The sequence below is a fragment of the Cicer arietinum genome, chromosome 7 (assembly GCF_000331145.2).
Source record: "Cicer arietinum cultivar CDC Frontier isolate Library 1 chromosome 7, Cicar.CDCFrontier_v2.0, whole genome shotgun sequence".
Classification (NCBI taxonomy): domain Eukaryota; kingdom Viridiplantae; phylum Streptophyta; class Magnoliopsida; order Fabales; family Fabaceae; genus Cicer; species Cicer arietinum.
In genome coordinates this window covers 25,023,597-25,036,943 of record NC_021166.2, presented here as the reverse complement: position 1 = coordinate 25,036,943, position 13,347 = coordinate 25,023,597, and the positions used below count along the sequence as shown (strand labels likewise).

Sequence of the window (13,347 nt, the reverse complement as noted above, 5' to 3'; positions counted from 1 at the left end):
TCGTCTGTGTCAGTTATGACTGCTGATGGCACTCCTATGCCACTAGCAGGCATTGGTTCTGTCTCCACACCTAACTTGTCTCTTTCTAATGTTTATTATATTCCTAATCTTACTTTGAGTCTTGCTTCTGTTAGTCAAATATGTGATTTCGGTTATTCGGTTACGTTTTCTTCCACTTCTTGTTGTGTGCAGGATCCACATTCTGGGAGGCTGATTGGGACAGGCCATAGACAGGGGGGACTTTACGTTTTGGATGAACTACGACTCCCAGATATTGCAGCCTCAACAACTACTGCTGACTTATTATCTAGTTTTCGCTTGAATTCATTATCTTCTAGTTTTTATTTATGGCATTCTCGCCTTGGACATGTTTCTGCTTCTAGATTAAAATATTTGGCTTCTACTGGAGCCTTAGGAAAGTTAAAACCCTGTGATATCTCAGATTGTTGTGGTTGTAAACTTGCTAAATTTCCAGCTTTACCGTTTAGTAAAAGTGTTTCCGTTTCATATGCGCCTTTTGATTTAGTTCACTCTGATGTTTGGGGTCCATCACCGGTGCTCACCAAAGGTGGATCTAGATATTATGTTTCGTTTATTGATGATTACACTCGTTATTGTTGGGTTTATCTTATGAAAAATCGGTCTGAATTTTTTGACATTTATCATATATTTCGTGCAATGGTCAAAACTCAACATAATTCTGTTATAAAGTGTTTTCGTTGTGATTTAGGTGGTGAATATACCTCTAATAAATTTTCTGAATTACTTGCTTATGATGGCACTCGCCACCAAACATCTTGTACTGATACTCCTCAACAAAATGGAGTTGCTGAAAGGAAACATCGTCACATTATAGAGACTGCTCGTTCCCTTTTGTTGTCCGCTTCAGTTCCTAGTGAGTTTTGGGGAGAAGCAGTTCTTACTGCTGTTCATGCTATTAATAGAATTCCATCCTCTATCATATCAGGTTTGTCTCCCTTTGAAAAATTATATGCTTCTACCCCTGATTACTATTCTTTGAAAGTTTTTGGTTCTACTTGTTTTGTTCTTCGCCCTCAAGTAGAGCGCAGTAAGTTGTCTTCTCGTTCAGCCATGTGTGTTTTTCTTGGTTATGGGGATGGTCAAAAGGGTTATCGTTGTTATGATCCTCATGCAAGAAAACTTTATGTATCTCGTAATGTTGTTTTTCTTGAGCACATTCCTTTTTACTCTGTTTCCTCTGATTCGCAGATTACTAAGAGTTCTGAACTAACCCATATTGATCCGTTTGGTCCTAATGATAGCGCTTCTAGTGATTGTACTATTGAGAATTGCAGGACAAATACTACTACTCCACATGATGACATCCCTCTTGTCCCCCCGGCTGTCCAACCACCTCCTGCGATTGTTGATCCTCCTCGTTACCCTTCTCGTCAACGTAAGTCTACTCAGTTACCTGATTTTGTCTATTCAACTTACTCAGCTTCGTTTGCTTCTTTCTTAACCTCTATTCACAGTTTGTCTGAGCCCTCTTCCTATAAAGAGGCTGTTCTTGATCCTCTTTGGCAGCAGGCTATGGCAGAAGAACTATCTGCATTGCACAAAACCAACACTTGGGAATTAGTACCTCTTCCTCCTGGAAAACGTGCTATTGGGTCTCGTTGGGTATACAAGATCAAAACTAAGTCTGATGGGTCAGTTGAGCGCTACAAAGCACGTCTTGTTGCTAAGGGTTTCTCTCAACAATATGGTATGGATTATGAAGAAACTTTTGCTCCTGTAGCCAAGATGACCACTATTCGTACTCTTATTGCAGTTGCATCTATTCGTCAATGGCATATTTCCCAAATGGATGTCAAAAATGCCTTTTTAAATGGTGAGCTTCATGAAGAAGTCTATATGGTCCCTCCACAAGGAGTTTCTCATGATCCAGGGGAAGTATGTAAGTTAAAAAAGGCTCTATATGGTCTTAAACAAGCTCCTCGAGCTTGGTTTGAGAAATTCTCTACTGTGATCACTTCTCTTGGTTTTCGCTCTAGTGAACATGATTCTGCATTGTTTATAAGGTCCACCACTCATGGTCGCATTATACTTTCTCTATATGTTGATGATATGATTATTACAGGTGATGATGTTAGTGGAATTAATGAGTTGAAATTGCAGTTAGCCAAACAGTTTGAGATGAAGGACTTGGGAACTCTTCGCTATTTCTTGGGGATTGAAGTTGCCTACTCTCCTAGAGGCTACCTTCTTTCTCAATCCAAGTACATTGCCAACATTCTTGATCAGGCTCGTCTTTCTGATACTAGAGCAGCAGATACTCCTCTTGAGTTGAATGTAAAATATGCTCCCTCGGATGGTGTTCCTTTACCAGATTCCACTTTGTATCGTACTTTGGTTGGCAGCTTAGTGTATCTTACGATTACCAGACCTGACATTGCTTATGCTGTTCATGTTGTTAGTCAGTTTGTTGTCTCCCCCACTACAGTACATTGGGCAGCAGTTCTTCGGATTCTTCGTTATCTTCGAGGAACTCAATTTCAAAGTCTTCTCTTTCCATCGTCATCCTCATTGGAGTTACGAGCTTATTCTGATGCTGATTGGGCTGGTGATACCACTGATCGTAAATCCACCACAGGGTTTTGTATCTTTCTTGGAGACTCTCTTATTTCTTGGAAGAGTAAGAAACAAGACATTGTCTCTCGCTCTTCTACAGAAGCTGAATATCGTGCTATGGCATCCACTACCGCTGAAATAATTTGGTTGCGTTGGCTTTTGTCTGATATGGGTATCTCTCTTGCTGAGCCAACTCCGATGCACTGTGATAACAAGAGTGCTACTCAAATTGCTCACAACTCGGTCTTTCATGAACGCACCAAACACATTGAGATTGATTGTCATTTTACTCGTCATCATCTTCAGCATGAAACTATTACTCTACCATTTGTCCCTTCTTCTTTACAGATTGCTGATTTGTTCACAAAGATGCATTCCATTAAACGTTTCCGTTTTTTAGTTGACAAACTCTCGATGCTCCATGTTAATGCATCGTGAGTTTGAGGGGAGATATTAGATAATATTATTATATATTAGTAGTAAGGGTATTTTAGATATTTTCTATTTTCCTCTATATATACTCATTGTAACCCTATTAACTTCAGTTTTGGTTTATTATATGATATGAAACCCTAGAGTGGTTGTTTTCTCTTCTTCCTCTTTTTTCCTCTTTTCATTGTTAACACTTTTTACACTCGAGTATCTTTACCACTTCATCCAAACACCATCTTGAATTCGCAAAATTCTTAGAGAAAACAATCACAGAGAGTTTCGCTTCCTCAATTGCCTTGATAAGTGCTTCTGGTATTTCATCTCCTCTTTCAAGATTGTCGTCTATATAGGTTCTTATGCTTAACCTTCTCAAAGCACTATTTAGATGACTTGTGAAAGTCCTACGAGTGTCCTCGCCTCTAAAGCTGATGAACACTTCATGTGAGGAAGATGAACCTGCCATTTTTTTGAGACTCGTTGTTGTATTCATATACACTTCATAATTCCTCTTTATATATAATTCCATGCAAGTTGTCGCTCCTTAAATTGATTAATGAGATAAATTAAGAACATGGAGGATTGAAATGAGTTCCAGCTGGATCTATCAAATCAGTAGTATAAAATAAAAAAGTCTACTATGAATTATATATATTGATCACTTGTTAGATGAAGGAGGTTTGTCATATAAGTTGAATGCGATTTTTTAATGCAATTAGCCATTACATTTGAAGGATGTGTGCAAGCGCCATGTTCGTAAATGATTTATTTGTTGGATCATCCCATTGAATTAAGAGGAGTCCTATAGGTGAATTGAATATCATATATTTATTCAAAACTCTAAAAACGTAATTGGATGAACAAATGTAAATTTTTAAGATAATTTATATTCTTTAACAATAAATGACTTTGTTTGGATGAAATTTTTTAGAAATTTTTCAAAATGGAGTAATTTCATTACGTATTTTGTTAAAGTTGAATTTAAATAATTTCAAATACTACCTAAACATTAAAAAAAAAATTTAAAATTCACTATTTACTATATAAAATATAAATCTTAAAAAGTCCTTATATTTTTTAAAAAAACTTTCACATTAGTCCTATAACTTTTCAAATTTTACTAATTGGTCTTTTATAAAAATTCAAAATTTGCAAATTGGTCCCCTAACTTTTCCAAAATTTTTACTTTTTACCCAAAACTTTTATATATTGTTTTATCCAAACAATAAAATTTATAAATGAAGAAAATGTAATTGAACCATTTTAAAAAAGAAAATTGGGGATTGAAAAATTATTATTACTAATAGTGGCACTAATAATGATCATTTTGCAATTGTCTTATTTGGTAATTAAAGCATTTGAATTGTTCGAATTTTAATTTCTCTAAAATTTGGATGAGGAATTTTTTTGAGGAAATGTAAATTTTTAAGAGAAATCAAATTCTTCAGTGTAAATTACCTTATTTTGATATTGAAGAATTCTCAAAATAAAGGAATTTTATGAGATACTTTGATAAATAGAAATTTAATACTTTAAAATTTTCTTTTTGCTTTATAATATACTAATGTCTAGATAAAAATACTTCCATTTATCTGCTTTTTTACTGCATTAAAAGAAGAGAGTGTGAAAACTTTGGTCGAAAAATGCTAGAAAAAAAAATTAAAATTGAAGTAATATAATAGGTAATAGTTAGGGGAAGTTTTTTTTTTTTTTAATAGATGGAAATTAATATATGGAGTTTTTGGTAACCTCTAAGGGTAGATTTGAAAGGAAAAATAGGCTACATAAAATATATTTATTATTGTCTTTATTAATGTTATAGATGAATCATAAAATAGTCCATATAATTTTTTCAAATTTACATAATCTTTCAAAATTTTGTAATTTGGTCTAAAAAAATTTCAAATTTTTTAAATTGATCCTTAAAAATTTTCATAATAGTCCATCAATTTTTCTAAAATTTTATTTTTGATCAAATATTTTATTTTATGTTAGCTCCAAAAGATTTAAAATTTATAAAAATGACACAATATTAATTGAACTTGAGGGCTATTATTGTATTTTAGATTAATTGTATTTTTGGCCGTTCTTATTTTTTAATGGTGCGTTTTTGATCCCGTAGTTTAAAACAAACGATTTTGACCATCATATTTACCCTCTTTCTGATTTTGTAGTCTCTCACTTGTTTTTTTTTTTCAATTTTTTAGTGATGTATAATGATAGGGTGAACTTTTTAATGACTTGACATTGTTGGGAAAAAACCAGAGATAATTAGCGATAATTATCTCAATAATGCGGAATATTTTTTTCCCCACCTGTGCAGATAAATGGCCAAACAGAAAATACAATTCCAAGAGCAATAATAATTTGGCAGAAAATTAAATATGAGACAAACGCAATTTTTAACGTGGAAAACTTCCCTCAAATTGAGAGAATAAAAACCACGCGACCTAGTCCAGTAAAACTTTCACTATAATAATTAATGGGTACACCAAGAGTCTTCCTAATAACAATAGGGAATATCAATCAACTATAACAACTCTATTACAACCTTATAACAATCTTATAACAACCTTCCACTAAAGTGGGTATGCCAAAGTAACTCTCAGAGAAGATAAAACTACTCAAATTATATATTAAAATAACAAACTCAGTGGTAGGAATAACATACTAAATTTGTAGATCAAACAGAGCAAGTTTGCTACACACCTGTTACCACCACTGGAACCAAACCCTTATTTTTCTTCTCTGGCAACCGTTATTCTTCCGTTGTTTTTCTGTGTGTATTCTTAGGGATTTCTAAATCCCTTTTTATTACCTTCAAGTGGGCCAAGCCCATTAAAATCCTTTTTTTTTCTTTTTCTTTTTTTTTCAATAATAATAATAATACTAGTAAAATTGGTGGGTTCCACTTGGGGAGTGAGCCCACCCAACAGACATGACATGGGGATAATTATTTTATTTCAATTAATCTTTTACAAAAAATAAGTATTTTAATTAAATAAAACAAAACTATATTTACTTAATTAAAAAAACTAAAATTATAACCCTTAGTTTCATTCTTGATCCATTTTTCCTCTGTTTTGAGGTTTTAATAAATTATTCAACTACTTTTGTCGTTGCACTATTGCCATTCACAAAACTTCCATTTCCAACTTCATTCGAGCTCCGAAAAAGACGACTTTGAAACTTTGTCAAAAAGAGATTCATATGATGACAAGTTTGAGCTATCTAGTTTGAAATCAAAGTATTTGAACTTGCAGAGCAAGGAAAAAAGAATGGAAGGAGATGAAGAAAAAGAGGAAGAGAGAGAAGGAGAAAAAGAGGAGGAAGAAGGAAGAGAAAGAGAAAAGAAGGAAGAAAGAGAAATGAAAGAAAAAAAATATTAATAAAGTTGTAGAATTTGATTAAAAGATGTTTAATTATAATGTCATGAGCATTCAGATTGATTGTTGTTGTCCTTCAATCTGGTATACATATGTGCTTCATATTGAATGCTATGGATTCTAATTTTTCTTTGTTTTTTTAATTAAGTATAATTTTATTTTATTGTTAATTAATTAAAATAAAAAATTTTCATCATGTCATACAAATTTATTAGAAAATCCAGATATCATGTCACATCACAATAAAATAGAAAAAAACGAAGAGAGACTACAAAATAAAAAAGGAGATAAATGTGAGGGCTAAAATTACTCGTTTTAAATCAAAGAGACCAACATTGCACAATTAAAAAATTAAATGAGCCAAAAATACAATTAAACTTTGTATTTTTCAAGGATCCCATGTTCTCCTCTTTCAAGTTTCTACCATCAATTCACTTCTATTGTCTCTCTTCCTAACTTGTAAATGTCCCTTTTTCAAAACAATGAAAAAAATATTTAAAGAATTAGATAAAATTAATGTTTTTTTTTAATATTATCAATCAAAACAAAGAATAATAATAAAACACTAACTATACTTTTTTTCGCACATGATCAATTTTTTCATGTTGTTTTTCTAGAAAGAGTCACTTAAAAAGTTATTGGAGTAAACAATTCATATATGGACATATAATTGTTACTAATCAATTTGTTAAATTTAGTACTTATTTATTACAAAAACTATACTTGCAAAAAATAATTTGTCATTAAATAATTAATAAAAATTAGTGCCTTTAAATATCATCGATATAAAACAAGAACAATTATAATAAACTAAACTGTAACAAAAGTCGTTTGAGCGTGAAATTCATACACGGGGGACATATGTTTGCAACTAATCAATAGATTCACTTTAGTTTTTTTATATCTTAAAAATAAAATTACAATGATTATAATATATTAATTATAGTTTATTATAAAAAAAACATAAACGGGACAAATGTATGTCACTGAAGTATCAATTAAAATTAGTGTTTTTCATAATATCATTCACATAAAAATGAGAATAATTATAATACATTTGAATATAATTTTTGTGTGTTGTTTGTTTAGAAATGAGTCATTAAAGAAGTTGTTGGTGCATACAATTTATATTCGGGCAAATATTTGTCACTAATTAATTATTTAAATTTAGCAATTATTTATATCATCTAAATAAATTAAAATGAGAATAATTATAATTTATTATAAAACTCATACACAAAACAAATATTTGTCACTAAATAGTTAGTATTTTTCTTTTAACTTTGTCGATATAAAAATGAGAACAATTATAATATAGCAACTAGAATTTTTTCACAAATCAATTTTTTCACATGTTATTTTTAGACATGAGACTCTAAGAATGCCATCGAAGGGTACAATTCATATACATAGTTAAATTTAGTATTTCTTAGATCTTTTAAATAAAAATGAGAAAAATCATAATATACTATTATAATTTATTATAAAAATATTGTTATTAAAGATATAAAAATGACAACAATTATAATATATAAAAAAATATATTTTTTAATATCATGGATATAAATATAAAAACAATTAAAACACTACATATAATTTTTTATTGTTGCATTTTTTAAATTTATTATTTGTTTATATATCTAAACAAAAATAATTATAATATACTAATTATAAAATATTATAAAAATCGCACATAAGACATATATTTATCACTAAATAACTAGTATTTTAAATTATCTAAAATCTTCAATCATTTCATCCAAATACTCTAAGAAAATGTGAATATGTATCTTTTCACTTTTATGTTAGTGTTTAACATTTACTTTTTCATCTTAAATCATATCTTTATCCACACTTATATTCCAACAATTTTTTCTATTTTTTGTGAAGTAGTTATATCTCGTTTGGTTTTTGTTCGGAACTATTTTAAACCACAATGAATATATTTTCTTGATTTAATTGTTATTGTTTATTGCAGTGAAATTTCTGTTAAAAATTCAAATATTAATTTTGTTGTATATGAATTTATAGATGATTAAATAATTATTTTGGTCGAGAGTGAGAGAGAGCGTGAGGACGAGACAATAATTGAGAGTGAGAGATCAACAAGGTAGCGAGGAAAGCGAGAGAGATGGCCTAGTGAGAGGACGACAAAGACGAAACTATGTATTGTTATTTTTAGTTTTTATTTTTATTATTATTTTTTTAATGAGTCATAAAAATTCCACATGGGTGGATGTCAAATGGATGTATTCAACATAGATGAATACTATGACACTTTAGAATTTTGTCGAAAATGATATTTAACGTTTAATCATTCAATATCGAGTCATTTTGTTATTTTTAATTACTAAGTGTTTACCTACAATATTATTACATGAATGTCCATGTCTGTTTTCTTTTTTCATTTTTTATAGAATGCACATTGACTTTACCACTTATACATGCTTGAGTTTTATTAATCTATACATAGTCTTTATCGATTAATTTAGTACTAATAACTGGTATAAAAACAATACCTTGAATGATCTGAAGATGCACATAAAATAAAATACGTTTTATTTGTCTAATAATCTATATATATACTTTCTCTGAATTCAATTATAAGAGAAATAAAATGTCTAAATTTTTAAATCAAATATAAATAAATATTAACTAATCTATTTATATTTAATATTATTATTTTATAATTACACTTAAATAATTTGTTCTTGTGGTGATGAGATAATCATTATAATTAAAAGTAGGTTAATAAATATTTTTTATATATAATATCAAGAAAATTGATGTATTTAATTAATTATTATCTTTTTTTTAATTAACTATCATCCTTAATTAAAGATTGCTAAACAAGTTTGACCCAACTGGTTGGTCCATCAGACTAAAATAAAGAGAAAAAAACTTATTAAACTTATTTTTACATTTATTTTTATATATAAGTCACGATTGATTTTCTAATTTTCTCTTCTATAGAGTGAGGGAAAAATACATTTAAATTAATCCCTTTAGTTTTATGCTTTAACCTCATATTTCTAATAATTTATCACTAGATCAATTCATGAACTTTTTTTTTTTTGTTGTGTTGATTTATTATAAGTTTTTAAATGATAAAATATAAATATTTAAATGACAATTTCATATTTTTAGTGGACTTAATCGTGACATTATTTTGATTTCCTTCAATTATCTTTATATTTATTTATTTTACAATTTTAATTTTTTTATGAATATTTTAATTAGTATATATCATTGGTGACTTAATACGTCAACCGTCGGTCCATAAAAAACAGTGGAGTAATCCTACAATTCTAGTTGACATGACCTATCCTTATTTAGATGAAATCGGACTGATTAACCTATTTTACAATGTATTTCTTAATAAATATAAAAATATATATTTTTACTTATAATTAAATCCGTAAAAAGTTATTCACACAAAAGATACAATATTAATATTAATAGACATTTCAATTACATTTTTAGACATCTCAACTTCTTTTGAAAATAGAGATAATGCTTACTCCTAATTTGTAGCTGCAGTACTTACTTTCCACCCAATTTATTACATTAAGCATTTTACATCTTAGTTAATTAATATTACTTTTTGTAACTTTCTCTTTTACACCAAATAAGAAAAGTTACTTATACAAAACAAAAGAAAAGAAAAGATAAAACTATCCACATCTATCTACTATATTCTCAAGACACCGAGTTTTATTTCATTGATCAAATTGATATGATTTTTTTTTTATTTACATGAGAATTAATTGTACAATGTGAAATTATGAATTAAATATTAATATTACAGAAAAAATATCTTAATATAATACTTCGGTGCATTCGAAGGAGTTTGCTGTAAAAATCAAAATACTTTCGCAATTTTAGCGGTGGATTCACACGTTGTGAAAGATTAAAACTATAAAATTGTCGTTTATTATACAAGCAATGTTAGAGCATCTACAACGAGAGTGAAAATGAGTTCGTCCGCCAGCGTGTAGTTACTTAACTTCCAGTTTTTTGTGGGTTCACCGTTGGAGTTGTGCCAAGGTGTCATTACGGTACTGTCAGGAAGGAACAGTGCTTCATAGCAGTTACTTTTTTTTTTTCTATCTACTTTCATAATTTAATAATAATATAATTATAACCGCTATCTTTTATTAATTTATTAATAATAATAAATTTATCATTTTTTATTAATTTATAGCTGTTAACTTCTTTTTAATTTATTAAATAATAATAATTTTGTAACCATTAGCTTTTTTTTAGTTAATATACCACCGTTAGCCTTTTTTTTCTCCTTTAATTACGATTGTTAGCTCATTAATAGAAACAATTTGTTACTCATACTTTTTCTTCACAATTTTTGTTACAGAAGTTTATTAAAGTTTTTATTAATGTACTTTTTTTATTTATTTTTCCATTTAAATTAATATTTTAAGTTATAATAAAATTAAATATTAATATATAAATTAAAGTAATGGAATATAATATGATTTTTTAAAAGTTAAACCGTAAAAAATGAATGACTTGATTTAGGGTGATGTGGCATAGTAGAATTTGAATCATGTTGAGTTCACCGTTGGAGTAGAAAATGAGTGAATTGTTTCAAGATGATGTAGCACAGTGGACCCCATCTAAAGAACTCATATTGAGTTCACCGCTGTAGATGCTCTTAGATAATATGATAAACATTTCACGAACTAAATTTAAGGTAGAAAAACTAATCATACACCAATGTCGTGGATTAAAATAATCAAACGAATTAAACAATAACATGTATGATATTTTGTCTTTGGTATCTGTTTTTTACGGTAACATTTTAGCTTTTTTTTATTTATTATATATACAAAAGATGCATGTGTTTTAATTTCACATGAAAGCTTCCGAAAATCATTAATACTATAACAATGCTCTCAACATCTAGTTAAAATGGCATCATCATCTTCTAATAATCATGAAGAAAAACACGAAGTGTTCCTTAGTTTTAGAGGCGAGGATACACGAAAAACTTTCACAAGTCATCTTCATGCCGCTTTTAAAAGGGGAGAAATCAAAACATACATAGACTATAATCTTGAAAGAGGGGACGAAATATCAGGGACACTTCTAAGGGCTATTGAGGATGCAAAACTCTCAGTGATTGTATTCTCCAAGAATTTTGCAACATCAAAATGGTGTTTAGATGAAGTCAAAAAAATTGTTGAATGTAAAAAAAACAGGGGTCAAATTGTAGTGCCTATATTTTATGATATTGAACCTACACATGTACGGAATCAAACAGGAACATTTGAAAGTGCTTTTGTTAGACATCAAGAACGATTTATTGATAGACCAAATAAGGTACAAAAATGGAGGGATGCTTTGAGAGAAGCAACCAATCTATCTGGATGGGATTGCTCTGTTGACAGGTAATTTAAATGCTCATATGTTAATTTCTTTTGAGGATATATAATCGAATTTCTTATCACAAGCACTAGAAGCACAAATTTATTTATCTTAAGTGTGTCTTGAGTGATAATAGAAAAAAGAAGACTTTCTCTTAAATTTCATAACATTGGTTTCTCCAAAAATAAATCGCACAAATTAATCAACTGTTAAATAAATTAGCCTAAAGATGGTTCTATTTAATATGAGGTTACTAAGGGTTTTTAATATTTAATAGGCTTAATTGCAGTTTTGGTCCTCCTATTTTAGTTGAATCGCGAAAGTAGTCTGTCTATTTTATTTTTCCTCAATTTTGGTCCCTCAAACATAATTTTTGTCCAAAACTTGATGAAATTTCATTTTTTTTGTATTTATTTAAGTTATACCATGCCTTAATATCTCATTTGCAATAATTATACTTGAAATATATGATCATAAATGGTGTAGTACGACTTTAAAAAATAAAATTTCATCAAGTTTTGGACTAAAATTCGGTTTGAGGACCAAAACTGAGAAGAAACAAAATGGAGGGACTACTTTCGCGATTCAGCTAAAATAGGGGAACCAAAACTACAATTAAGCCTATTTAATAATTCAATTTCAAGTTTTAATACGTGGCAACCAAAAATATAGTCGATATAATTAAAATTATAGTTGTAATATCATTATAGAGACTTAAAAATCTATATTATTATGACTACAATTTCGGACTATAAAATTGTTATGATCAAGTTTTAATCTCCACAAAATATACTTTTAAAGAAGCACAATAATATTTAAGTGTAATTAAACTCCAAGAATAACTTAAATATCTAGATTTTTAGAATTTTGTGTAGATAATATGCAGCAGTATGTTTTGAATTTTGATGAGTATATTACATATCTTATTTTAGATTGGAATCTAAAATTGTTGAAGAGATTGCTAATGATGTATTGGGAAAATTAAAGCGTGTATTTGTTGGTGATTTAGATGAACAAATTAAAACACATGAGCAACTTGCGAAACTTCAAATGCAATATTTTAAAGGTACACCTCATTCAGAACATTGGAAAAGTTATCAAACAACTGTCCATCAAATCAGAAAACTTCAAATGGAGAGACATCAACGTTTGCTACGCATACCATCCAACATGTCTTCACAACCCAACGATTCAAATGCAAGCAATGATTTTTATGACATATGGTCTAATGTATTCAGATTTTACTAAAATACTTTTTGATTAAACAATATTTATAATATTGCACTTCAAATATGTATATGCATGTATTAATCGTTATACCAGTCCATTAATCATTCTCCTTGGTCGATCCAACTTGGATTAGTATCCATTATCTAATCATTCAATATTATGTGATATTTTTACTAGGGTAGACACTTGTGCCGTGCACGGGATAGAACTACCATAGAGTTTAATTTTCTATACATTAACAACGTAAAAACAATATACAATCAATGAATTACAACCATTCATAATTATAATTGTTATAATTAAAGTTGAACATTTTTTATAA

The 13,347-nt window shown here is 28.9% G+C and overlaps 1 protein-coding gene and 1 pseudogene across 1 annotated transcript; one reads left to right on the top strand and one right to left on the bottom strand.

The window, feature by feature from the left end:
• LOC101510857 (toll/interleukin-1 receptor-like protein) overlaps window positions 1-3,490 on the bottom strand; it is a 7,852-nt pseudogene extending 4,362 nt beyond the window's left edge.
• Window positions 3,491-11,317: 7,827 nt separating this feature from the next.
• On the top strand, window positions 11,318-13,132 carry LOC101510533 (toll/interleukin-1 receptor-like protein). Its single transcript, XM_027336857.2, has 2 exons — window positions 11,318-11,818; window positions 12,728-13,132. Exons 1-2 carry the CDS (start codon window positions 11,340-11,342, stop codon window positions 13,041-13,043), a joined length of 795 nt encoding a protein of 264 aa, XP_027192658.1. The 5' UTR covers window positions 11,318-11,339; the 3' UTR covers window positions 13,044-13,132.
• The last annotated feature ends 215 nt before the right edge of the window (window positions 13,133-13,347 follow it).